This window comes from Pongo pygmaeus, chromosome 8 (genome assembly GCF_028885625.2).
Source record: "Pongo pygmaeus isolate AG05252 chromosome 8, NHGRI_mPonPyg2-v2.0_pri, whole genome shotgun sequence".
Classification (NCBI taxonomy): Eukaryota; Metazoa; Chordata; class Mammalia; order Primates; family Hominidae; genus Pongo; species Pongo pygmaeus.
The window spans coordinates 5,264,474-5,292,182 of NC_072381.2; the positions used below are offsets into that span (position 1 = coordinate 5,264,474).

The 27,709-nt window shown below is 38.6% G+C and overlaps 1 protein-coding gene and 1 pseudogene across 2 annotated transcripts; both read left to right on the plus strand.

Moving 5' to 3' along the window:
* Positions 1-1,085: 1,085 nt before the first annotated feature.
* Positions 1,086-27,709, plus strand: AKR1C4 (aldo-keto reductase family 1 member C4). 2 transcript variants are annotated; one of them, XM_054437106.1, is made up of 9 exons: positions 1,086-1,201; positions 4,461-4,628; positions 13,091-13,207; positions 14,465-14,542; positions 14,983-15,105; positions 21,337-21,446; positions 21,715-21,880; positions 25,469-25,551; positions 27,487-27,709. In XM_054437106.1, the coding sequence occupies exons 1-9, from the start codon at positions 1,118-1,120 to the stop codon at positions 27,527-27,529; spliced, it is 972 nt and encodes a 323-aa protein (XP_054293081.1). In that variant the 5' UTR covers positions 1,086-1,117; the 3' UTR covers positions 27,530-27,709. The 2 variants fall into 2 exon arrangements, with proteins under 2 accessions (XP_054293081.1, XP_054293082.1); XM_054437107.1 differs by having other exon boundaries at positions 27,519-27,709.
* LOC129045211 (ADP-ribosylation factor-like protein 4A) lies at positions 15,410-16,921 on the plus strand (annotated as a pseudogene).

Sequence of the window (27,709 nt, forward strand, 5' to 3'; positions counted from 1 at the left end):
CGCATCCACTACCACTCCAGACTAATTTTTGTATTTTTCATAGAGACAAGATTTCACCATGTTGGCCTTGATTGGTCTCAAACTCCTGACCTCAAGTAATCCTACCGCCTTGGCCTTCTGAAGTGCTGGGGTTACAGGCGTGAGCCACTGCCCCCGGCCTAATCATCGTGTTCTGATCTGCCCTCCAATGGGAGAAACAAGTAAAATTATGCCATGTGAGGATTATTCACCGATTTATTTTAATTACTTTTTTCTTTATAACATTTAAAAAGATCACAAATTATATAAAATAGTTATCAGTTTTTTGGGAAGTTACTTTTGCTGGTTTCTTATAAAACTGATGGAAGATACAAACACTATTAAAGAACTGTCTGTATGTTGCAAATGATGTCCAAAGTCCAAACATTGTTAATAATTAATACTCCAATAAACATCATGTCAGAATTTGTTTTCTTTTCCCTTTGAACCTTTGCAGGATTGCCACATCATCAGGACCGCACCTTCATCAGGAATGAATATTCCTACTATAATTAAAGAAGAAACAAAATTAATTTGCTGGTGAAAAACGTAAAAAGAGAAATTTTCTTTGGTTTTGTTTAATTTCTTTATTGAGGGTCACCATTAAAAAAAATGCTCACTGGCCATTCTTTTGAATACTGTCTGAGAGAAAGATGTAAGATGGTTGATTATTTCAAATGACAGAAGATAAAGATGGGATATCATCATGGCATGAACAAAAACGAGATTTGTAGCTGGAGGTATTTTATAGTCTAACATGATCACCAATCATTCTATAAATCTGTTGGATGAGTTTATTAGATAGATAGAGAGAGAGAGAGACTGATTGATTCTGAATAGAAAATTTCACTTTAGAAAAAAATATTTTGACTATATAATAATGTACGTAAAAATTCTCTTTGATAAGAAACAAGTGAACCAGATTCAATTTTCTTCACAGCCTGTGTAATACACCATCACTTGCTTCCTCCTACATGCCATTGATTAGCCCCAGGGAGCAGTGCAGCATTGCCTGCCCATTTTTTACATAACCCCTGAATATAAATGCCAGATGTTGCTGAAGGAAACAGGATCTGCTTAGTGAAAGAAGTGGCATGCAATGGATCCCAAATATCAGCGTGTGGAGCTAAATGATGGTCACTTCATGCCGGTATTGGGATTTGGCACCTATGCACCTCCAGAGGTAATAATCACATTTTCAGCATTGAGCATTTAAAAGAGCAAAGCTAGAATAAGTGGACGATGACCTGGGTTGTTCAGCTTTGTGTTTCTGTTACCCTGAGTGACTCACCTGGTCTGTCTTACTGGGCTAGAGCTATTCTATGTTCAAAGAGAAAAGGTAGTCAATGTTTGTTTTGCACTGAGGTCTGTCATACGGTAATTTACTGCTTATTTTTATTTTGTACACTGTTTTTATATGCTGTTTCTGTGTATTGTCCAGCTTGGCAGAATATATAAAACTCAACAGTGAAGAACACTGCCTGGCAGTTCCCTTTCTAGGAGATGACTGCAGTGAGAATGGTTTCTCCATTTATTTCTGTGGTTGAAGAAATCTTTTATTCTTCTACTAGACGTGATCAAAAGAAACATTTGTGGTAACAGCACCTAAAGATGGGGTGTATGAAAACTGTTGGGAGAGTACTGCTGAGCTGCCGCGCGGCCTTGAGCATGACACAGTAATACTGGTCCTGGACTTAATACAAAACCCTGGACAACTCTCACCTCTAGGAAAATTACCTGAAAGGAAAAATAACTTTATTCTAAGGAAAACCTAGAACCTCACAAGAAAAATTTTAAATTTTTGGTCCGTGTTAATATGCATCAGATTTGTATCAAAATGATAGGGGTGGTCCTCTGAAACGGAAGTGGGCAAAATGGAGACATTTTTTCTAGACTGAGCTATTTTACATTGGAAGAAAACTTGTATTCGAAGACTACTAAGTGTGTTAATAAGGAGTAATCACATAAAATTTGTGTCTAAATTTGATCAACTATACGTTGTAAGAATTCACAGAGAAACACCTTGAAGACCATCGACAGGAGTGGCTCACTTTGTAATGCAAATTGGCATGAAGAGGAAGTAAGGAAAAGCACAACACAGAAGCTCTAGCCTTGGTAAACCTTGAGTGCCTGCACAGCAAAGAGAGGATCAGGGTTGGTATCAGGGGAAGGTAGTGAGACCTGGCATCTAGTTCCTTTTAATTTCACTAGAAAAAGAAAGCTTCTGAAATGCTTATATTAAAATAGAAAATTGTTTCATTTACGGTTTTGTCATTTAAAAAATATACCTTTCAAATCTTTATCCAAATTTGGTAGATAAGTCAATAATTTTAAATTTCACTGAAATTATATCATTCCTAAAAGAGTTGGTCTTATTTTTTAGGGATAAAGCGTACCTTACTAATCTCTCACAGGTTGCAGTTAATTTCTTGGGTATAAATCTACGTACTTGGAGTATATGTCTTTTCTCCTAGTATTTAGTTCTGTCATGCACACAGAATGGCTAATGGCTGTGTAGAAAGGAGTTAACACAATAGACTGCCACCTGTTTTCAAAGTTTGAGCCTGGCTGGTATCTGAGAAGTTGAATTTCTCACCCCTTCCTAACTGATAAGGGTAGCATCTATAATTAACTGGTTGTACAAAGTGTGGGGTTTCTGTATACCTGCTTTCTTTACAAGACCGGAAGTTTGGTGTGTGCTATACAGACTGGGTCAATTTAACCAGCACCCAGTTAAAATCTTGGGAATTGAGTCTCCAAATAGCATCCCTTGTAGTCAACATTTCCCCTATGTTGCCAAAATGTGATGCTGGAGGAAGTCAGTGTGTTTCCTGAAACATCACTGAGAGACGAATCATAGGAACTTACACGGTATTCTTACCATAATTTCTTCCATGTGCCTTTTTCCATGTGTTAATTTCACTATATTAAAAATAATTAGGAGTGTGTATGCAGTGACTCATGCCTGTAATCCCAGCACTTTGGTAGGCCAAAGCAGGTGGATCCCTTGAGCTCGGGAGTTTGAGCCTGGGTAACATAGGAAATCCCGTCTCTACCAAAAATACAAAAACTTAACCAGGCATCTTGGTGCCTGTCTGTGGTCCTAGCTATTTGGGAGGCTGAGGTGGGAGAGTCACTTGAGCCCAAGGTGAAGAAGGTGGGGGTGGGGGCAGATTTTGTAGTGAGCCAAGATTGTCCCACTTTACACCAGCCTGGGTGACAGAGTGAGACTCTGTCTCAAATAATAATAACTATTTATAAGTTGAGTCCTGTTAATTTTTCCAACAAATGACTGAATCTGAGGTTGTTGTTGGGAAACTCCATGCTAGTGATTAACCAGTAAGTGCCTGGGACTGAAGAGTTCCAGGGATACCCAATCTTTATTACTAACCAGGAAAGACTTAAGCCAATTGGGATGGGTTTATCACCCCACATATAGAACCAACCCAAGACACGAGGATAATGTGATTTTTGTGAAGGTCAGTGCTGGTGCCTGAACTACTGATAGGGATGTGCTGGGAAGGGAAGAGCGTGGTCCCTTTAAATGATACAGAAAGCGGGAAGAGAAGTGCTGGCTAGAGGAAGACGTGGTCCCTGGCTACGGCTCCACCTCCACGGACCTAGGTGAGGACAGGCATTTTTGTTTTCCTGCCCAAATGTTGCATTTCCCAAGACCACCCTGGCCTGCCACGCCCCCATCCTGTGCCTATAAAAACCCCAAATTCTAGCAAGGCGGAGACAGAACCGGATGGACTTTGAGAGGCGCACGTCGGCAGAGGAACACACAGGCAGCTGGATGTCGAGAGGAGCACATCAGCAGAGGAACACACAGGCGGCTAGACATCTAGAGAAAGGCACCAAAAGGCACCAGCACACCAGGGGGCCACCTACTGGCAGCAGCAGAATGACGCTGAGTTTGGCTGGGGCAGTCAGAAGACAGTCCAGGCTGCTGAGCAGCCAGATTCTAGGGGAAAACGTTCCTACTCCATCCGCTTCTGACTTCCCCCCAAGCTACCTCCACTCAATGAAACCCTGCACTCATTCTCCAAGCCCAGGTGTGATCCGATCCTTCCGGTACACCAAAGCAAGAACTCCGGATACAGAAAGCCCTCTGTCCTTGCCACAAGGTAGAGGGTCTAATTGAGCTGGTTAACACAAGCCTGTAGATGGCAAAACTTAAAGAACAAAATTAAAAGAGCACCCTGTAACACATGCCAACTGGGGCTTCAGGAGCTGTAAACATCCACACCTAGACACTGTCAAGGGGTCAGAGCCCCACAACCTGCCCCCATCTGTATGCTCCCCTAGAGGTCTGAGCAGCAGAGCACTAAGAAGTGAGCCACACTCCCATCGCACACCCTGTGAGGACAAGGGAACTTTTCCTATTTCACTACCTCTCAAGCACATTGATCATCTAATACTACCTTTCGTTGCTCTTTCAGGTTCCGAGGAACAGAGCTGTGGAGGTCACCAAATTAGCAATAGAAGCTGGCTTCCGCCATATTGATTCTGCTTATTTATACGATAATGAGGAGCAAGTTGGACTGGCCATCCGAAGCAAGATTGCAGATGGCAGTGTGAAGAGAGAAGACATATTCTACACTTCAAAGGTACTGTGTCTATGATGAGCATGTATGCACATGTATTTAATGGGATTGTGTGGAGATGACAATTCTGTAACTGGTTCAGTAGTTGTGGGTGAATTGTGCCTATTAGTTCCAATTTATTCACACATATTCATGTATTAAAACTAAAATAAAAGGCAGAGAATGATGATGCCTTTCTCATCATTGTTGTGTTCAAATTTACTACTTGAAAGTTACTTTAGGTTTTGAGCCTCAGCTCAGATCAGTATAATTATTTTATGAATTCATATTTTAATTTCAACAGGTTTTGGGGTACAAGTGGATTTTGGTTACATGAATCAATTCCATATTAGTGATTCTGAGATTTAAGTGAAGCTGTCAGGCGATCACTGGACATCATACTCACTATGTAGGCTTTTATCCCTCACCTCACTCCCAACCTAACCCACACTGAGTCTTGAAAGTTCATTATATAATCTGTATGTCTATACATCCTCGTAGCTTAGTTCCCACTTATAAGTGAGAATGTACAGTGTTTGGTTTTCCATTCCTGAATTACTTTACTTAGAATAATGGCCTCAAACTCCAAGTTCCTGCAAAATATATTATTTCATTCCTTTCTATATATACACTATTCCATGATGTATATATATATATACCACATTTTTATTATTCATGCATTGGTTGATGGGCACTTGGATTGGTTTCATATTTCTACAATTGTGAACTGTACTGCTGTAAACATGTGTGGGTATGTGTTTTTTATATATAATGACTTCTTTCTTTTTGGTAGATACCAGTATTGGGATTGCTGAATCAAATGGTAGATCTACTTTAAGTTCTTTAAGGAATCTCCATACTGTTTTCCATAAAGATTATACTCATTTACATTCCTACCAGCAGTGTAAAAGCATTCTCTTTTTACTACATTCATGCCAACTTCTACTGTCTTTTCAGCTTTTTAATTATAACCATTCTTGCAGAAGGTGATATCTCATTGTGATTTTAATTTGTACTTCCCTGATTATTAGTTAGGTTGAGCATTTTTTCATATGTTCGTTGGCTGCTTGTATACTTCTTTTGAGAAATGTCTATTCATGTTATTTGCCCACTTTTCAACAGGGTTATTTGTTTTTATCTTGGTGACTTGAGTTCCTCGTAGATTCTGGATAATCAGTCCTTTGCTGGATGCATAGTTTGCAAAAATTTTCTTCCATTCTGTAGGTTGTCTGTTTATTTGCATGATTATTTCTTTTGCTGTGCAGAATCTTTTTAGTTTAATTAGGTCCCATTTATTTTTGCTTTTTGTGCATTTGCATTTTGGGGTCTTAGAGATAAATTCTTTGCTGAGGCCAATGTACAGGCCAATGTAAAGAAGAGTTTTTCCAATGTTATCTTCTATAATTTTTATGGTTTCAGGTCTTAGACTTAAGTCTTTGATCCGTCTTGTGTTGGTTTTTGCATAAGGTGAGAGATGGCTTCCAGTTTTATTCTTATACATGTGGCTTAACCGTTGTCCCAGCACCATTTATTGAATAGGGTTATTTTCCCTAATTTATGTTATTGTTTGCTTTGTCGAACAAAGATTAGTATTTGGCCTAATTTCTGGGTTCTCTATTCTGTTTCATTGATCTAAGTGCCTATTTTTTATACCAGTACCATGCTGTTTGTATAACTATAGTCATGTGGTATAATTTGAAGTCTGGTAATGTAATACCTCCAGATTTCTTCTTTTTGCTTAGTATTGCCTTGGCTATTGAGGCCCTTTTGTGGTTCCATATGAATTTAGAATATGGCCATTTTTATACTATTGATTCTTTCTATCCATAACCATGGGATGTGTTTCTATTTGTTTATCATTTCTTTTTAGTAGTGTTTTGTATTTTTTTGTAGAGATCTTTCATGTCTTTGGTTAAGCATATTCTTAGGGATTTTATTTGCAGCTGTTGTAAATGGAATTCTTAATTTGACTCTCAGCGTGGTTGTTGTTGGTGAATAGCAGTGCTACTAATTTCTGTAAACTGATTTTGTAACCTGAGACTTTATTGAATTTGTTTGTCAGAGGAGCTTTTTGGATGAAGCTTTGGGGTTTTGTAAGTATATGATCATATTACTGGCAAACAGCAATACTTTGGCTTATTCTTTTCCAATTTGGATGCCCTTTATTTTTTTACCTTGCCTGATTACTCTGGCTAGGACTTCCAGTACTATGTCTAATAGAAGTAGTAAAAATTGGGCATCCTTGTCTTGTTCCAGTTTTTAGGGGAATGCTTCCAGTTTTTCTCCATTCAGTATGATGTTGGCTATGGATTTGTTATATATGCATTTTATGCCTAGTTTGTTGAGGGTTTTTATCATAAATGGATGTTGGATTTTATTAATTGCTTTTTTGCATCTATTGAAATGATCATATGGTTTTGGTTTTTAATTCTCTTTGTGTGATATATCATATTTATTGGCTTGTATATATTATAGCATCCCTGCACCTATGGGATGAAACCCACTTGATCATGATATATTTTTGATGTGCTGATGGATTTGGTTAGCTAGTATTTTGAGGATTTTTGCATCTGCGTTCATCAGGGAGATTGGTCTATACTTTTCCTTCTTTTTTTTTTTTTTTTTGTTATGTCCTTTCCTGGTATTGGTATTAGGTGATACTGGCTTCATAGAATAATTTAGGCAGGATTCCCTCTTTCTCTGTATTTTTGAATAGTTTCAGTAGGAATGGTGCCAATTCTTCTTTGAACATCTGGTAGAATTCAGCAGTGAATCCACCTGAACTTGGACTTTTTTGTTGGCTATTCTTTATTGCTGATTCAATCTTGCTGCTTGTTGTTGGTCTTTTCTGGGTTTCTATTTCTCCCTGATTTAATCTAGGAAGGTTGCATGTTTCCAGGAATTTATCCATTTACTCTAGATTTTCTAGTTGGTGCACATAAAGGTGTCCTTAGTTATCTCAAATGATTGTTTTGTATTTCTGTGGTATGGTTTGTAATGTGTCCAGTTTCATTTCTAATTGAGCACTTACTTCAATCTGCTCTCTTCCTTTCTTGGTTAATCTCACGAACGGTCTCAATTTTCATCTTTTCAAAGAACCAGCTTTTAGTTTCATTGATCTTTTGTGATTTTTTAATTTCAATTCATTTAGTCCTGCTCTGATAGTCATTATTTTTATTCTGCTGCTAGCTTTGGGTTTAGTTTCTTCCTCTTTCTCTAGTTTATAGAGGTGTGACGTTAGATTGTCAATTTGTGCTATTTCAGACTTCTTGATGTAGGCATTTAATGTTATGAACTTTCCTCTTAGCAGTGCTTTTGCTGTATCCCAGAGGTTTTGATAACTGTGTCACTATTATCATTTATTTCAAAAAATTACTTATCATTTTTATTTTATTGTTAACCTAAAAACATTCAAGAACAGATTACTTAATTTCCATGTATTTTTGTAGTTTTGAGAGTTCCTTTCAGAGTTGATTTCTAGTTTTATTCCACTTAGTTTTGAGAAGATATTTGATATAATTTGGATTTTCTTAAATTTATTGAGACTTGTTTTGTGGCCTATCATATGGTCTATCTTGGAGAATGTTCTATGTGCTAATGAGAAGAATGGATATTCTGCAGTTGGTGGGTAGAATGTTCCATAAACATCTGTTAAGTCCATTTTTTAAGAGTACAATTAAATCCATTGTTTCTTTGTTGATTTTCTGTCTCAATTATTTGACTAGTGCTGTACAGTAGAGTATTGAGTCCCCCACTATTATTGTGCTGCTACCTTATGTATTAGGTCTGGTAGTAATAGTTTTATAAATCTGGGAGCTCCAGTGTTAGGTGCATATAAATTCAAGATTGTAATATCTTCTTGTTGGATTGATTCCTTTGTCATTATATAATGGACTTGTCTTTTTTTTTTTTTTTTACTATTTTTGCTTTAAAGTCTATTTTGTCTGATATAAGAATAGCAACTGATGCTCACTTTTGGTTTCCATTTGAATGGAATCTCTTTTTTCACCCTTTTACCTTGAGTTTATACAAATCCTGATGTGTTAGGTGAGTTTCTTGAAGACAGAAGGTATTTGGTTTGTGGTTTATTATCTATTCTGCCATTCTGTATCTTCTAAGTGGAGCACTTAGGCCACTTATGTTCAATGTTAGTATTGAGATGCGAGACACTGTTCTATTTATCATTTTAGTTGTTATACACTTTGGTTTTTTGTTGTTGTGTTATTAATAGGCTTTGTGAGTTTTGTGCTTTCAGGAGGTTCTACTGTGGTGCATAATGAGGCTTTTGTTTCCGGATTTATAACTCCTTATAGAATTTCTTGTAGTGCTGGTTTGATAGTGGCAAATTCCTTCAGCATTTGTCTGAAAATCCCTTTATTTCTCCTTCATTTATGAAATGTAGTTTTGCTGGATACAAAATTCCTGGCTGACAATTGTTTTGTTTAAGGGGGCTAAAGATAGGACCTCAATCCCTTCTCGCTTGTAGGGTTTCTGCTGAGAAGCCTCCTGTTAGTCTGATAGATTTTTCTTTATAAGTTATTTGATGCTTCTGTCTTACAGCTTTTAGAATTATTTCCTTCATATTGACTTTGGATAGCCTCATGACCTTGTGCCTTGGTAGTGATATTTTTGCAATGAATTTCCCAGGGGTTGTTTGAGCTTCTTGTATTTGGATATCTAAATCTCTAGCCAGGCCAGGAAAGTTTTCCTCAATTACTCTCTCAGTTAAATTTTCCAAACTTTTAGATTTTTCTTCTCCCTCAGGAAAACTAATTATTCTTAGGTTTGGCTATTTACAAAACTCCCTATTTTGTGGAGATTTTGTTCATTTCTTTTGATTCTTTTTTATCATTGTCTGATTGCGTTAATTCAGAAGCCTTCTCGTTGAGCTCTAAAATTCTTTTCTCTACTTGTCCTATTGTTGAAACTTTCCACTGCATTTTGTATTTCACTAAATGTGCCTTTCATTTCCAGAAACTCTGATTGGTTTTGTGTGTATGTGTGTGAGAGAGACAGCTATCTCCCTGGAAAATTTTTCATTCATATCCTGAATTTTCACATTTCTTTAGGTTGATTTTCACTTTACTATGGTATCTCCTCGAGTAGCTTACTAATGAACCTTCTGAATTCATAAACTGTTATTTCAAAGATTTTATCTTTGTTTGGATCCATTGCTGGGGAGCCAGTGTGATGTTTTGGGAGTGTTTTGGGTGACTCCTGGATTTTGGGTAACAAAATAACATTTTGTCATGTTACCATGATTACTTTTCTGGTTTCTTACCATTTTGATAGACTATTTCTTCTAATTGTTCTTGAATTTATTTATTTTGTATTTTTTTCTCCTTTAAGGATCTGACTGTAATGTTTATACTTTATAGTAGCCTAATTTGATCCTTAGTGCTATTAGATATGAAGACTTTTATGAGTTCCTTGGTTATATGGAGTCTTTGTATCATGGCTTCCTCAGATGCTGGGTGTAGTATCTACATACTCAGCATGTGGGCAGGTTCACTGTCTCCTATGGGATTGGAATGGCAGCAGTCTCTTGAAAGCTCATCTCATTCTCCTGTTGTGTGCATTTTTTATTTATTCAATTTTCCCAGTATTTTATATTAAATTTATTTATTGAGTATTCCCAACCAAGGATATCATCCCAGGCCAGTAGAGATTGTATCTCTGGATAGGAAACATTTGTAGCCAAAGAAGCTTGCTAAATGCAGTACCCAATGGTGGGCGGAGGTCCCAGCCTTGATGAAGATAGTAGAGAGAGCTCACAATTGGACTCAGTATCTTATCAGGGTGAAGGGTGGGAGCTACCTCAGCTCACCTGCCAGGCTAACAGGAAAGCTATCCACCTCCCAGCCTCTCTTTTATCCCAGTGTTCTGGATATTGAGATCAGACAGGCACCACTTTTCATCTGTAGGAATGCTGATGTTCCAAAAGTAGGGAGAAATCATGACTGCCTCTCATGCAAGTCTGAACCTGGGAAGTGCTCCTCCTGTGGTGATGCAGTCATGCTGAGATGTTCCAGGAAGGCTGGCTGTAGGTGACCAATGCTGAACTCCTTTGGGAGAAGCCCTAGGTATGTCTGCAGTGATGGACAAGAAGGGAAAGAAGACCCCTTCTCTAAGACCTTTCATGAGCACCAAGGCTGCTTGAATGTTGTGGGTAGAGGTTTAGACTTTCTCTACTGAACCCAGCACTGCCATTGTGTCTCTGCTGAAAGAAACTTTCCACCTATGGAAAGATGTGGGACTCAAGGCCTGCTCTCTGGATTATTTTGTCCCACGGAATGTTCCCTTGATGTGATGCTCTCCCCCTTACCCTGAGAGTAGGAGTTCTTGAGAGCCAGACTACAGTGATTGATTTTTATTACTATTCTGGGTCTAGCCAGCCAGTAGTGGGGTTGCCTCACTCTGGGCTAGTGCTGGTGAATATCTGCAAGGGATTCAGTTATGTGACCTGTTTTCAAGTCTCCCAGCAGTGGGTGCCAGCTCCAGCTGTCATGGGGGAGGCAGGGAAGTGACATAGACTCTGTGAGATGCCTTGATTATAGATAGCCCTGATGTGCTGGCTTTCTCAAATGTTGGTTGTAATAGTAGTAAACTTGTCCCATGGACACACTCAGGACTTCTGGCTAGCCAGGTAGTTGCAGGCAATAGTGGTAGCTGAGATCATGCACAAGTTTTCTCCTACCTGGTTGCAGTGTTACTCTACTTGAATATTCTGTGATGGACTGTGTTGGTTGCAAGAGATGGCACTTGCAAAAGAGCACCAGCTGTGGTAGTAGCAGTGAGATTTGAACTTGCCTTATGTTGCCCTGAGGAGGTATTCTGGTTTCTCAGGTGATGGGCAGGGCCATCAATTTCCTAAAAATTTATTGTGTGTTAAGCTACCAGGGTGGGTGGAGGAACACAACCAAGTTTGATCAGGGTTAGGCAGGTATGCACTCTTTCTGGAGACTAGCTACAGCTGCTGTGAGGGTCAGGGGATGGTGCTCAGACCACTGGGGTAATGTTCCAAAGGGGAGCATAACTGCCTTTGCCGCACAAAAGCATTCACACAGAGAGTAGGGAGTAGCAAGTGGCAGTAAGCCTCACCGAGATCACCTGCAGTTGGCAAGGCAGATCTGTCCCACAGTGCTCTGCTAAGAGCACTGGACTAAGTTCCAAGCAGCCTGTGCTCAAAACTCAGACTTGCCATGGGCCGTAAGCTTTTCCTGTGGAGATAGCAACTTTGGCTTTCAAGCTATGACCCTCCCCATCCACCTGCAAGGCCAGGTGCCAGGCTGCTGCATTTGTCTGCAGCACACTTCCTGCTTTCCCCCAGGGTTCTGGCCAAAGGACCTCATTCCCACTTGAGATAATATTAATATCATGAAATTCAGTTAGGAGCTTCTTTCGATCTGTGACATGTGCCTGAACTCCCCAAGTTCAGGTTGGCTGACTTCGCTGATGTTCCCTGTGAGATAAAATAAATGGCTTCCCTCAGTCCATGCTGGAGATTGGTAATACCTTTGTGGCACTTCTCACTGCTGCTTCTACTTTATTTCTCACCTCTCCCTAAATCAGCTTTGGGCCTGGGTAGGCTTAAGGCCTTACCCATAGCCTGAATTCTCAGATTCCCTGGTGGGGAAGAGTATTCTGGAGGCAGTTTCTCCCCTTCTCACACTCTGGGCACTTACAGTTTTTCATCTGTCTCACAGTGTTGGCTGCAGTCTGCCACTTCTTTCAAAGCGTCTGTGAATTCTTTTAGTTTTCCTATTAAGTTCCTGCATTGCTTCTTGGAAAAAAGTTTGCAGTGTGAATCTCTATACACTATTCTGTCTTTCCAAGTGGGAGAGGCATGCTAACACTGCCTCCAATCCACAATCCTGGGAACAAAAAACTCAGACCAGGATGGTTTAACATAGACTACAGATTCATAGAGACCTATAATCATATTTTAGTTTTTCTTATGTCTGAGATGACTTTCTTCAATATCTTATTCTGAATCTCAACTGTCCTTTTCATTGAAGAGTGTGGGAGGCAGGGAGATGCAACATAAGAGATGTTATGAGTATGAAACAACAGATAACAAAAGTATCTTGAATGATGCTCAACACATGTCAGCATGTAAAAACTTTTTGCTCTTCAGTTTCTAAACAGGAATGCTTATTCTTGCCCATCGGGTTCAATGGATGAGAAAATTAGACTATTCAAATGCTTTATAATTTCTCTCAAACACAATTCAGATAATCAGAATTACTTGATATCAATTTTTACCTATTGAAAATTTTAATTCCATTGTTCAGCAGTTGTACCAACTACATATGCAATATGTAGTAGCTTTCATATGGGTAGGTCATATCAAAATAAAACAAAGGGAATTTTTGCCAGAGGTAGTCTGTTTGGAATGGTGAAAAATGTCTAAATATTCGGTGAAGCAAACTAATAAAACTAGCTCATGTTTTTATTCAACATAAATCCTTTATTTTACCATGCAGCTTTGGTGCACTTTCTTTCAACCACAGATGGTCCAACCAGCCTTGGAAAGCTCACTGAAAAAACTTCAACTGGACTATGTTGACCTCTATCTTCTTCATTTCCCAATGGCTCTCAAGGTAGGGAATTTGTGAGATCAAACTTCTGTTCTCAGCATGACCATCCTTTATGATGGTTGAATTGAGCTTCTTCTAAGGAGGGTTTAGGTATTATTACATGGGAGAAGAGTCCTAAGTATAATGCCTAAGCCATTTTATTGAAGAGTGAAACCTTCCTTCTGTAACGTATGATGACAACAGAAGACAGTACATCAACCTCAAAGCCTCTGCTTCAAAAACTCAAGAAAATAACAATAGCCCACCTTCAAGGCTCTGTCTTAATTGGGGTTCCTGAGTCCATCTCTTAGGATGTTCACAGATACAGAGGTCCATGCAGCTGTGGTATCCCAAAAAACTGCTGCACATGTGGTGTACAGTGAGTTTCCATTATCTTTCCCCATTTTAAGCTGAAGTAGATTTGGTGGAACCCACTCTGGGTGAGTTTTAAAAAGGAAACTGTAATAGGACCTGAGAATCCTTGCCTTTTTCACTAAGGCTTGTTTCACAATGGAGTTTGTAGCTTTGCTTAGTCATGAATTTCGGTTGTGCATAACTTTTAAATTTATAGAAAAAAACTCAGGCTAGTTTATTTAAAAAAGAGTTTATTGCATGATGCAAATGGGTAGTCACTGCCATGAATACATTTAAAGATTTGACATAGACTCTAAAAATGTGAACTTTTCTCCATAATTATCTATGAACTCCAAGAGGTTTTCTGGATTTTTGTCCCAGCCTTTTTGATTGTCGGCAATGATAGCTTTGAGGCAGCTCAGTGCTCATGGTGATTAACATAAAAGAGCCTCCGTGGGTCTTACAACTTTCAAATTAATATTGAAAAGAACTTCCATTTGAACATGTTTAGTTTATGATCCTGCTCATGGACTATCAAGTCTTCAGGGGGATAAGAAACTCTTATTGTATCACCTGGATCAAGAATACAATCCCTTATTGCTGGATATCAAGGGCTGTTTGAGTCAAAGAGGCATTTCCCCAGAGAAAATTACAGGATCAGACAAAAGTAACAAAAGTCGACTGTGAAACCCCATTAAAACCTGTAAAATGGTTATTAATATATATAATGGAAGTAGGAGATTAAAGGAAGCCTGTCTCCTAAAGACATTCCTTAAAACTTTGTACGTGAAACACTTGGCCCACATCACTTTCTAGAACATTGCAGCGCCTACCTCACGGTGGATTATTATCCTAAAATGTACATGGGAGCATGCCTATGGGTGGAGAAGTTAAATTGTGACGTTAAAATGACTGCTTCTACTTCAGCCAGGTGAGATGCTACTACCAAAAGATGAAAATGGAAAAGTAATATTTGACACAGTGGATCTCTGTGCCACATGGGAGGTGAGTGCTTGGAGGACAGAGTATAGAAAAGGAAGACAAGAAGAGGTAAACCTGTTCCCCAGCTTTCATATGCAACAATGGAATATGCACCATTGGAACTAGAAATTAAGGAGCTTGACAAAGGAAGTTTTGCTGAGCGGTAGGGAAGAATACATGACTGAAATAGAATAGCGGGAAATGAAGGAGATAAACTGGGGACAGGGAAGACAGGTATCCCTCCCCTTCCATGTACATTTATCTCTCCAGCTTCCTAAAGAGGATACACAAATTCTTCTTGCTGTCACTATCCTTTTGTTATCTGTTGTAATTTTTTCTCTTGAGAATCACTGCTATTTTCATTGTCATATCTTAACAGTTGTTGCTTTAACAGTTCTGTCTTGCATTTATCATAATCTGCAGCCAACTGCACAAATAATTCCTCACAGCCCCTTTCTCCCCAGGTCATGGAGAAGTGTAAGGATGCAGGATTGGCCAAGTCCATCGGGGTGTCCAACTTCAACCGCAGGCAGCTGGAGATGATCCTCAACAAGCCAGGACTCAAGTACAAGCCTGTCTGCAACCAGGTGAACACCCTCAGCCTCCTCTCCTTTCTCTTCTCAATGTCCATCTTCCTGTCCTACTGCCTGGCTTCCATTTGTTTTGTTCCACTTACATTTGTGAAACAGAAGATTCTAGAAAGCAAAACATCTGTCTAGAAGAAAACGGAAGACCCTTAATTGCACCTCTCCTTGGAGAAGTCTTAAGGAAAATGGTACAGAGACCTTCATGCTAAATTGTGTGTAACATTTTTGGGGGAGGTAAATTTCATCAAGGAGGACTGAAATGGTTAATCAGAACTCAGGGAGAAGGTGGACTTATCTCTAAGGTATGAAAGACCACCAGAGAGTAGATTGGTAAAGATGATGTGGAGTAACATGTATATAATTATAGAGACCATAAAAACATGGGATGAGCAATAAATCAGGAGAGAGTGAGAATAAGAGAAGATAGGTACTACGGGTTTAAATAGGGTTTAGATGTCTGAATGCTTTTTCTTGGCATCTCTGTTTTTGTAGTTCTTGAGCAGGTACTAAAAATTAACTGGAAACAATGAAAGTCATCCAGGTTAGGGAGAGGAAGTTACCCATTTATGAGAGCTGCTGGAGAGATAAGCTGAAAGGACACGGCGTGCTACCCCCACCCCTGCCTCGTGTAGAAAAGCCTGCCAGTGTTGCCTCATTTAGACCTAGACTCCAAAACGGGAGTCTTATAGCTGGACCACCTGGGAAGAGAGGTTCTAAAGCACAAAAAAGAAAGCATTTTGTTTTGGGACACTTATTTGCAGCTGGAAATGGGGGAATGAGCTAACTGGCTAAACTACTATCTTGTCCATCCTGCCTTCATTTCAGTCCTTTCACATTGCTATTTGGTGTTTGGACTGTGCTGGAAGAACTGTTTTATACAGGCTGCTATTCAATAAATTTGTAAATACCATACCCACCAAAGAATTTAACACTGAAAAGATTAAGGTAACTTTGGAAAATTCTAAAAGTCACTTTTCACTCCTGAGATATAGGTGGTCAGGAGAAATAAGGAACACTGTAGAAGCCATATGCAAGATGCATAGATGGCATTGTGTTTGTTGTGGACTGTTGATGTTAACAGGATGGAAGAAGTCAAAACTGAACTTTGTAAAATAGGGTATAATAAAATAAAGATGTCCCTGTACTTACAGGTGCTAAGAAAGTAGACTTGAAGAACTTGTCTCTCAGAAATTGAGAAATTGTTAGCAATGGTTGAACTGAGCTCATCAACTCCTTGGCATTTGCAGCCTACCTGTGCAATCATAGGACATGAAATAAAGGAAGGACTTGAGAAACTCCATGATGTGATAATGAAAAGAAAAATATTGCAGTAATATAAAAAGATGAATATGATACCTTTTCTATATATGTAGAATAGATTTTCTCTGGTCTGATCTTGACAAATGCAAGACTGTCTACAGCCTAGTTTTCCTGTATGCCCTCCTGGGTGCTATCAAAGCTTCATTTCATTGAACAATCAGATGCCCAACTCTGTGGCTTTGTGAAAGATGAGTAAATGCAGTAATGCTTGAAATGGTCTCTTCTCCCTAGCCCACAAATATTTTGGTACTATCATTTTGGGAAGCCAAGCAAGTATAGTAAATTAACCAGAACACAATTGTGGAAATTTGATGCAAAGTTAGTGAAATAAAACTTTAAAGAGTGAAAAAACGAAAGTTAACTATTTATGGAGATAACTAGTTATGGTGGATGAAATCAACACTAGGAAAATTTAGCAGAACACTGAGCTGACCTTGTGACTGCCCACATCTTATTCTGATGCACTGCTTTGCTTTCTGTCATCAAATCAACTGTTTAGAAGCATTTATTCTGCATATGGTTCTGTTCTCTTACTCTTTTACTACTTAGAGTCAATGAGTACAGGTCTACAGTTGAAACATGTATTTAAAATTTATGTATTTGGTAATATAATACAAAATCATGATTTTCAATTAAAAAGGAATTAATGTGGTTTTAATATTAGTTTTACTCAATTTTTATTATGACAACTTTCAAATTTTAGAGAAATTTGAAGGGATAATACAGGACATCTACATGTTACCATATATTTCCAAAATTGTCGACAGTTTGCCAACCTGGCAAATATATAGGCATATATGAGTATATCTGCATCAATACATGTAGTATTTGTTGAATCTCTTCAAAATATATTCCAATGATCACAACTCACCTCTACAGACCTTTCAAAGCATGGCATAGGAATGAAGATATTCTCCCAATAACAGTGCAAGTATTATATCTAAGGAAATAACAATAATGCCCTCATATCATTGATTATCCAGTCAGTATTCATATTTCCCATTGTTTTATTGAAAGATCTCTTATACCTCTATTTTAACCATAAATAGAAGATGAAAAAATTTAAAGATACCATATAATAAGATATCAAGTACCTGAAATTATACCTAATAGAAGATGTGTATGAGCTCTAAGGAGAGAATTATAAAACAATGAAGAGTAAATAAAAGATGTATCATGAAAACAAAAACAACAAAAAAAATCCAATTGTGACTTTCAGTTTGTTGTACTTTGGTCAGTTAACTTATTGCTCCAAGTTTTTAAAATGTAAGTTTGTGTAGGTTAGAAGTTATACTTGAATGCTTTATATCATAGAAGTTAAACATTTTTGGTGAGAAACTGCCTCTACATTGCTGTATCCCTGAAATTACACCACAGTAGGCAGCATGAAATGACAGATAGTCCCACAGTTAGTGATGCTAATTTTGATCACTTGGTTAAACAAGTGGTAACCAGATCTAATTTCCAGAGACATGTGTTCTCCCCTTTGTAATTACTAGTAATCTGCTGGGTGAAATAATCAAGAGGGAAAGTTATATTACACAGCAAATTTTCACATGATGATTGAGTATATATCAATGATGTTTTACATTTTTATATTGTATTATTGTATTTGTTCTTTCCTTGGGGCTTTAAAGTAATTATTTTCAATTTTAACTACAAGTTTTACTATTCTTACTTTACATTTTATTATGAAAAAATGTTTTTCATGAAGTCAAGAAAAGAAACAATTACTGCTCTCAGATATGCCAAAAGCTTAACTCCTTCCCTTTAATTATTCATGTCCTAGAAAAAAAATTATTGTAATGATCACTGTATTAGTCCATTTTTATGCTACTGATAAAGACACATCCAAGACTGGGACTTATAGTCCCAATATGGCTGGGGAGGTCTCACTATCATGGCAGAAGGCAAGGAGGAACAAGTCACATCTTACATAAATGATGGCAGGCAAAGAAAGAGCTTGGGCAGGAAATCTCCTCCTTATAAAACCATCAGATCTCATGAGACTTATTCACTATCTCAAGAACATCATGGGAAATATCTGCCCCCATGATTTAATTATCTCCCACCAAGTCCCTCCCACAACACGTGGGAATTATGGGAGCTACAAGATGACATTTGGGTGGGGACACATAGCCAAACCATGTCATGCCACCACTGGCCCCTCCCAAATCTCATGTCCTCACAATTCAAAACTAATCATGCATTCCCAACAGTCTTCCAAAGTCTTAACTCATTTCAGCATTAGATCAAAAGTCCACAGTCCAAAGTCTCATCTGAGACAAGGCAAGTCCCTTCCACCTATAAGCCTGTAAACTCAAAAGCAAGTTAGTTACTTCCAGGATACAATGAGGGTACAGGCATTGGGTAAATACAGCTGTTCCATGTGGGAGAAATTAGCCAAAACAAGGGGGCTACAGGACCCATGCAAGTCTGAAATCCAGCAGGGCAAATTTTAAAGCTTCAAAATGATCTCCTTTGACTCCATGTTTCACATCCAGGAGTCAATGGAACTCTATTTACATCCATGCTGATGTAAGAGGTGGTTCCTATGTTCTTGGGCAGCTCCACCACTGTGGCTTTGCAGGGTACAGCCTCCCTTCTGGCTGCTTTCATGGGCTGGCATTGAGTGTCTGCAGCTTTTCCAGGTGCACAGTACAAGCTGTCAGTGGATCTACCATTCTAGGGTCTGGAGGATGGTGGCCCTTTTCTCACAGCTCCACTACGTGGTGCCCCAGCAGGGACTGTGTGGGGGCTCTGACCCCAGTGCACTGCCCTAGCAGAAGTTCACCATGAGAGTGCAAGCCTAGCGGTAAACTTCTGCCTGGACATTCAGGCGTTTCTATACATCCTCTAAAATCTGAAATCTAAGTGGAGGTTCCCAAACCTCAATTTTTTTTTTTTTCTTTTTTGAGATGGAGTCTCACTCTGTCACCCAGGCCCAGGCTGGAGTGCAGTGGTTCAATCTCAGCTCACTGCAACCTCCGCCTCCCGGGTTCAAGTGATTATCCCGTGTCAGCCTCCTGAGTAGCTGGGATTACAGGCACATGCCAACATGCCTGGCTAATTTTTGCATCTTTATTAGAGACGGGGTTTCACCATGTTGGTCAGGCTGGTCTCAAACTCCCGACTTTGTGATCTGCCTGCCTCAGCCTCCCAAAGTGCTGGGATTACAGGCGTGAGCCACTACGCCCAGCCCCATACCTCAATTCCTAACTTCTGTGCACCCATAGGCTCACTACCACATAGAAGTTGCCAAGACTTGGGACTTGCACCCTGTGCAGCCTTGGCCTGAGCGGTACCTTGGCCCCTTTTAGTCACGGCAGGAGTGACTGAGATGCAGGGCACCAAGTCCCTAGACTGCACACAGAATGGAGACCCTGGGCCCAGCCCATGAAACCATTTTTTCCTCCTAGACCTCCACACCTCCCTGTGGACCTGTGATGAGAAGGGCTGACACAAAGGTCTCTGACATGCCTTGGAGACATTTTCCCCATTGTCTTGGTGATTAACATTTGGCTCCTTGTTACTTATGCAAATTTCTGCAGCTGGCTCGAATTTCTTCTCAGAAAATGGGTTTTTAATTTTTACTGCATCATCAGACTGCAAGTTTTCTGAACTTTTATGCTGTTTGCCTTTTAAAATTGGATGCTTTTAACAACACCCAAGTCACTTCTTGAATGCTTTGCTTAGAAATTTCTTTGACCAGATATCCTAAATCATCTCAAGTCCAAAGTTCCACAAATCTGTAGGGCAGGGACAAAATGCCACTAATTTCTGCTAAAACATAACAAGAGTTACCTTTGCTCCAGTTCCCAACAAGTTCCTCATCTCCATCTGAGACCACCTCAGCCTGGTTACTATCAGTATTTTTGTCAAAGACATTCAACAAGTCTCCAGGAAGTTCCAGACCTTCTTATACTTTTCTGTCTTCTCCTGAGCCCTCCAAACTGTCAGAACCTCTACATGTTACCTAGTTTCAAAGTCACTTCATTTTCAGGTATCTATCTTTCAGCAACACCCCACTCTACCATATTAGTCCATTTTCATGCAGCTGATAAAGACATACTCAAGAGTGGGGAAAAAGGGGAGTTTAATGGACTTACAGCTTCACATGGCTGGGGACACCTCACCATCATGGCAGAAGGCAAAGAGGAGCAAGTCATATCTTACATGGACGGCAGCAGGCAAAGAGACAGCTTGTGCAGGGAAACCCATTTTTAAAATCATTAGATCTTGAGAGACTTATTCACTATCATGAGAACAACACAGGAAAGACCCATTCCCATGATTCAGTTATCTCCCCTGGGCCCCTCCTACGCATGTGGGAATTATGAGAGCTACAAAATGAGATTTGGGTGGGGACACACAGCCAAAACATATCAATCACCATTGGTGAAGGCAAATACTTTTGATCACTCTGTCTTTTAACCACTCAACACTATGAAGACATGGATTGTTTTGCTATAATTTGTGATTCATTTTATTCATTATTGGTTTTTGATGCTCAAATCTATACAAATGTTACTGGGATTCCTATAAAACTACTTTTTTCTTTTAAACCTGCCCTTATGAGTCTTTAAATAAATTCTTACATTCTGGCACAATTTGATGTTCAAAGCTCAGAATCTTAACCTATCCCAAGTCTAGAATTGGCCATGTGCACTTCTAGTGGTCAAAGGTTGTTAGAAACTGGCTCTGGTTCATAGAGCTGCTTATGCTCAGAAATAACATTTCTATATATACTTTTAGACCAGCAATATAAACTGTATTTTTATAAAATGATCGTTACTTGACAGTAATATTCCGATCAAATTTAATGTTATACTTTATTCAGCTTATTTTAATCTTTATATTTACATATCTGTTTTGAATTATCTGATGCTTTTCTGTCTTGATCATCTGCAGGTGGAATGCCATCCTTACCTCAACCAGAGCAAACTGCTGGATTTCTGCAAGTCAAAAGACATTGCTCTGGTTGCCTATAGTGCTCTGGGAACCCAACGACATGAACTATGGTAATAAAAGCAACAGGAAGTTTACCTAAAATGCCATTTTGATGAAAAATTTTAGTTATAGCATACTCAGTCTCCTAGAGTTCACTCTCAATGGGTCAGGGTAAGGGGATGATTTGCATTTCTTATGAGATCCCAGGTGATGCTGTTGCTGTTCAGGGGCCTCACTTGAGAGGCTCTTGTGCAGAATGAACACCTTGGTCTGTTTAGGGAGCCTCCTACCAAACTGAATCCAGCCTCAAGACTTCAGAATTTCTGGCTTTCCTTCCAGGGTGGACCCGAACTCCCCAGTTCTTTTGGAGGACCCAGTTCTTTGTGCCTTAGCAAAGAAGCACAAACGAACCCCAGCCCTGATTGCCCTGCGCTACCAGCTGCAGCGTGGGGTTGTGGTCCTGGCCAAGAGCTACAATGAGCAGCGGATCAGAGAGAACATCCAGGTGATGAGTTGGGTGGGCATCAGAGCTCCTACACAGTGTCCTTCACACATGTGCTTCTTGTAAGGTTCTCAGGACACCCTTGGACTAAGTCCACTTCCTGGGCATTTCTTATGCACAAATGCTTTGTGTGCATAAGGGTTTTCTACTCTACCACAGGAGGGGCAGCATGGGTGGAGAGAATCAGGATGGGACCAAAACCAGGAATTTTGGTTTCAACATAAAATTGGCAACTTAACTCTATCCCTCTGCTAGGGACATCACCTTTTCTTCATTTTCTGAAGTGACGAGTTGGGTTAGGTGTTCTCTAATCTTCAAAAATCATTGCAGATTTTTTTTCATGTCCTTGTTTACTCAGTATAAATTTCATATATTTATTCTCTTAGAATTATTTGTTGAGTGCCTGTTGAAGTCTTTGGGTATTTTATTAGGTTGCATGTCTTTTTCTATGTGTAGAAGACCATAATTATACTAAGTAAACTTATTAAAGAAAACCTCTCAACATAGAGGTTTAATACAAAACCATTTATTTAACTGACAATTCCATGGTTTGAAATTTAGCCTAAGCTCCACCTGAACTCAGTCTAGTCCTGTTTCTGGCTGGGCTCTCACGTGTGTACAGGGCAATGAAGGAGCTCTACAGAATTAATCCAGAATTCATATTCTGGATATTCTTTAGAGCTTCAAATGTATTGTTGAAATAGCCTCTCCCAAAATGTACCCGTATTTTTATTCCCTTTATGGTGGTTTTAATAAGCAAAAGTTTCTACTCTTAATGTAGTCAAATTCTTTATGACATTCTTAATGTAGTCAAATTCTTTATGACATTTTCTTGTAGTTGCTAATATCATGACTTTTTCTATATTGGAAACATGACAATATGTTACTATATTTTATAGTAATACAAAGTAATATACTATTTTCTATTAATATCTTATAAAAGTATTAACGTACTTTTATAAACTGGGATAGTAATTTGATTTTTAATATGTGAAATAAAAGTACAAATGTACATATACATAATCTTCACTTGATACTAAAATGTCCTGCTAAGAATTATTGAAAAGTCCATATTTGCTCACTTATCTTGATTTTTCATCCTGAGTGTCCATAAGTACTTCACTGACATTTCCCCTCTTTCAGAGTTAACTTTCCTGTACTGTCTAGATTATGTTGAATAGAAAGTCCGACTTATTCTCTTATATAATAATGGCTTGGCTAGTCCTGAATGAGTGTTCTGTTACATAACATTCAATATTATCAACTTCAACAAAAGGGCTAATATTTTGTTCTCTGGCTGAAATTGCTATGAAGCTGCAGATCAGTTTGGTGAGAACTGATTGAGACTTCCAGTTTACGACCATAGACCATAGAATATTCAGTTATTTACGTGATATTTTAATATATGCTTCAATTTTACGACCATAGACCATATGAATATTCAGTTATTTATGTGATATTTTAATATATGCTTCAATTAGTTACATAGCATTATTTATTAAGGCATTGTGTATGTTTTCCTAGATTTATTCATAGAAAACTTATACTTTTAATAGTCTTTGGATAACTTTTTTTGAGAACTTTCTAATCTATGCAAATGTTCTAAGAATACAATGAATGCTTCTTACCTAGATTCATCAATTGTTAAATTGATGACATTTTTATTCTCTTTTCCTCTCGTTCTCTGTATCATTAGAGTATTCCATTAAAATTTAGTAATTTAGTATTATGTTAGCAATGAGTGACATCTTTTTGATATTTAAATTCTTTCCAATTTGAATACGGAGACCCTCTTCAAGCAACTACTTGTGTTCTTTGAGCATGATGTTATTAGGATTGGACAATTACTGTCTTGAATTTTATTGAAAACAATTGTTTTTCACATTATACCTGTTTGTCAAAGATGGAAATACAGATGAATATATTTGGAGTTCAGTATTTCTACATCTGATGTGAAACTGTATAATGCTGCAGACAAAGAGGATCTCAACAGACACTAGAGATGAAATAAAGTTAACCGTGTGTGTACATGACTGGGTCATGTACATATAAGGTTCGGAAGAATCTAGAGAAAAATTTTGAAACTTATAGACAGTTTGATGGTGATATAATTTGGATATTTGTCTCCTTCTAATCTCATGTTAAAATGTGATCCCCAATGATGGAAGTGGGGTCTGGTGGGAGGTGTTTGTGTCATGGGGGCAAATATAGAAATATAGAAATCCAATAATATCCATGTGTATTAGTCTGTTTTGTGCTGCTCTAAAAAAAATATTTGATGCTGGGCAATTTATACAGAAAAGAGCTATATTTGGCTCACAATTTGCAGGCTGTACAAAAAGCATAGCACCAGCATCTCATTCTGGAGAGGCTTCAGGAAGCTTTAAGTTCCAACGTTAGGTCATTCCTTTGCTCCCATACCTGATCATAGGCTGTTAGAAGCAGTCACACTATCTCTTAAATGTTTTCCTGCTTAGAAATTTCTTCCACCAGATACCCTTAGTCATCACTAAGTTCAGACTTCCACAAAGTCCTGGAATGGACACAATGCAGCCAAGTTCTTTCCTAAGGTGTAACAAGGGTGATCTTTGTTCCAGTTTTTAATAAGTTTCTATTTTGATCTTAGACCTCATTAGCCTAGACTTAATTGGCCATATTTTTAATCGGCATTTTGGTCAGAATCATTTAACCAATGCCTAACAAGTTCCAGACTATCCCTTATCTTCCCATTTTCTTCTGAACCCTCCCAACACTTCCAAACTGTGCTAATTACCCAGTTCTAAAGCCACTACCACATTTTCAGACATTTTTAGCAATGTCCCACTCCTGGTAACAATTTTCCATATTAGTCCATTGTGTGCTGCTATAAAGTACCCGAGGCCAGATAAAATATGCCAAAAGTTGTTTTGACTTACCATTTTGCAGACTGTACAAAAATCATGGCACCAGCATTTAGTTTTGGTGAGGCCTCAGGAAGCATTTACTCGTGGTAGAAGGTGACAGAGGAGGAAGCATATCAAATAACGAGAGATGAAGAGGGAAAAAAAGAAAATGTCAGGCTCCTTTTTAAACCAGATTTCATGTGAACTAATGCAGTGAACACTCATTACCATGGGGAGGGCACCCAGCCATTCATGAGGGATGCCCCCATGGCACAAACACCTCCCACCAGGACCCACTTCCATAATTGGGGAATTACATTTTAACATGAGATTAGGAGGGGACAAATATCCACATTGTATCACCATCAAACTGTCTAAATTATACATTTCAAAATTTCTCTAGGTTCTTCTGAATCTAAGTACATGAACCAATCATGTACACATAAGGTCAACTTCGTTCCATCTTTAGTTTCAGTTGAGATATTGTCTTCAGTTTTGTGCAGTTTCAATATATAATATCTAGGAATAGATTTATACTTTATCTGATATTCTTTAATCACTTGAGAGTTTAGAGATGGTCTTTCATAACTTTTGGAAACTTATCAAGTATTTTACATATTGCCTCTACACCCTACTGTGTGATATACTTGGCTATTCCAAGTTGACAATTATGCAATCTAAGAATAAAAATTTTCTACTTCTTTGGTAGGTTTTTGAATTCCAGTTGACATCAGAGGATATGAAAGTTCTAGATGGCCTAAACAGAAATTATCGATATACTGTCATGGATTTGTAAGTAACTTTGGAAAGTGGGTTGCCCAGTTTATTTTTAGAGGAGGAATGTCAGATGGATGTTGAAAGTGACCTCAATACCAGGGAGACAGAGGCCAGTGCAAGTGAGAGGTGAGACAGGAACTCTCTGGAACTCTCCTTCTGGATTCACTCCAGAGCTCTGTTCTCTGACAGGGTGAGTGGACCCAGGGTCAGCATGGGTCAACCTGTGCCTCTGCTCTCCTGACTCCATGGAAATTTCCAGAGCAGCCAATATTATTGCTGAATCTGCAACTTTCATGTAGGCCTGGCATTTCTGCTGTGGCCTAGTGGACAGTAGATATTGCCCATGTGGCTTGATTAATGTTTTTCCAAATCTGTACTTATAGCTTTTTCTTCCAAATCCACTCAGTTCCTTATCAGATAAAAAACATTTCCAACAACATTGGTGTCCATGCCAGAAATTCTCTTCTCTTCCATATGAAATTGCTCACTAGATCATGTCAATTCAGTGTCTTTAATTGTCTCAAATTTCTTTCTTCCTTCTCTTTAGACATTTGCTCATGACCCAGACACTGCATTTTGCCTCCAGGAAGTTTGCCCTTAGTGGGCAATAGAACTCTTGGCTTTAATTTTTGCAATATGGAAATCTCAATGCGGAGTATAAAGAAGTTTTAGAGAAGATAGATTAAAAATCAAGGGAAGAGCCAGGCTCAGTGGCTCATGCCTGTAATCCCAACACTCTGGGAGGCCAAGGCAGGTGGATCACTTGAGGTCAGAAGTTTCAGACCAGCCCGGCCAAAATGGCAAAACCCTGTCTCTACTAAAAATACAAAAATTAGCCATTCATGGTGGCACACACCTATAAATCCAGCTACTAAGGAGGCTGAGGCAGGAGAATCCCTTGAACCTGGGAAGCAGAGGTTGCAGTGAGCCAAAATTGTGCCACTGCACTCCAGCCTGGGCAACAGAGCAAGACTCAGTCATTAAAAAAAAAAAAAAAAATCAAGGTAAGAGTTGAGTTGGAAAGTCCCATCTTTGAGGATAATATATAGCTGACAAAAGATCTTACTCTTTCTATATGCTCCAAGGTTCTAGGATTCACAGAAAGGCACTCATGTGATGAGGGCAAAACAAGTTATGTCACTTCCTGCAGTGGAGATGTTAACAAGTAATAGACATGAGATAATGTATTAAAAAGGATAAGCACAGCAGCACATCATAAGAACTCAAACATTTTTAGATATCATTGTTTATATCTTTATTAGTTTAGAGGAAAATAGTAAAATAGAAAATCATGAAAAGGAAAGGAAGAGTGGCAAACATCAGTAATTCTCACCAATCAATTATTCAATATTAATGAATCACTTATTGATTCTATTTTGTGTGATTTTCACCTAAAGATTGCCCTTAGCATATTGTAGGGTTTTGAATATGGAACCCCATATCACATACGACAATTTACATGTCTGAATCAAAGAAAATATTTTCCATATGGTAAGCAGCTACTCAGTAATGAATACATTTTTTAAAAGGATATGTGATTGCTACCAATAACATTTAACCCTCAAAACTTTTTGTTAGTGATGAACATATAGCGGCTTATTTCTATTCAAAACAATGCAGGATGAGTTCCTGCTTTCACTGAGAATTTGAAATAGAAAAGGTCAGAATATCTCTTTGCTCTGTTGACAGATATGGAGGAGGACTATGTTTGAACAATTGACCCTGTGTAGTTTGTGTGATAAATTCCAGGTGAGGGAATATAAGTTGAAAATTTTATTTTGAAAAAAAAAAAATTATAAACTAATGTTCATGAAAGACATATTCTACAAATAGTCCGAAAATAAACTTCTTAACATTCACACTAATGGCAGCTTCATATAAATCACTTTGCTACCAGCTTTTTAATAGAGTCATTTCATCCGTATTATGTACTATCCTTTCTCTTTTCAGTCTTATGGACCACCCTGATTATCCATTTTCAGATGAATATTAGCATAGAGGGTGTTGCACGACATCTAGCAGAAGGCCCTGTGTGTGGATGGTGATGCAGAGGATGTCTTTATGCTGGTGACTGGACACACAGCCTCTGGTTAAATCCCTCCGCTCCTGCTTGACAACTTCAGCTAGCTAGATATATCCATGGTCCAGAAAGCAAACATAATAAATTTTTATC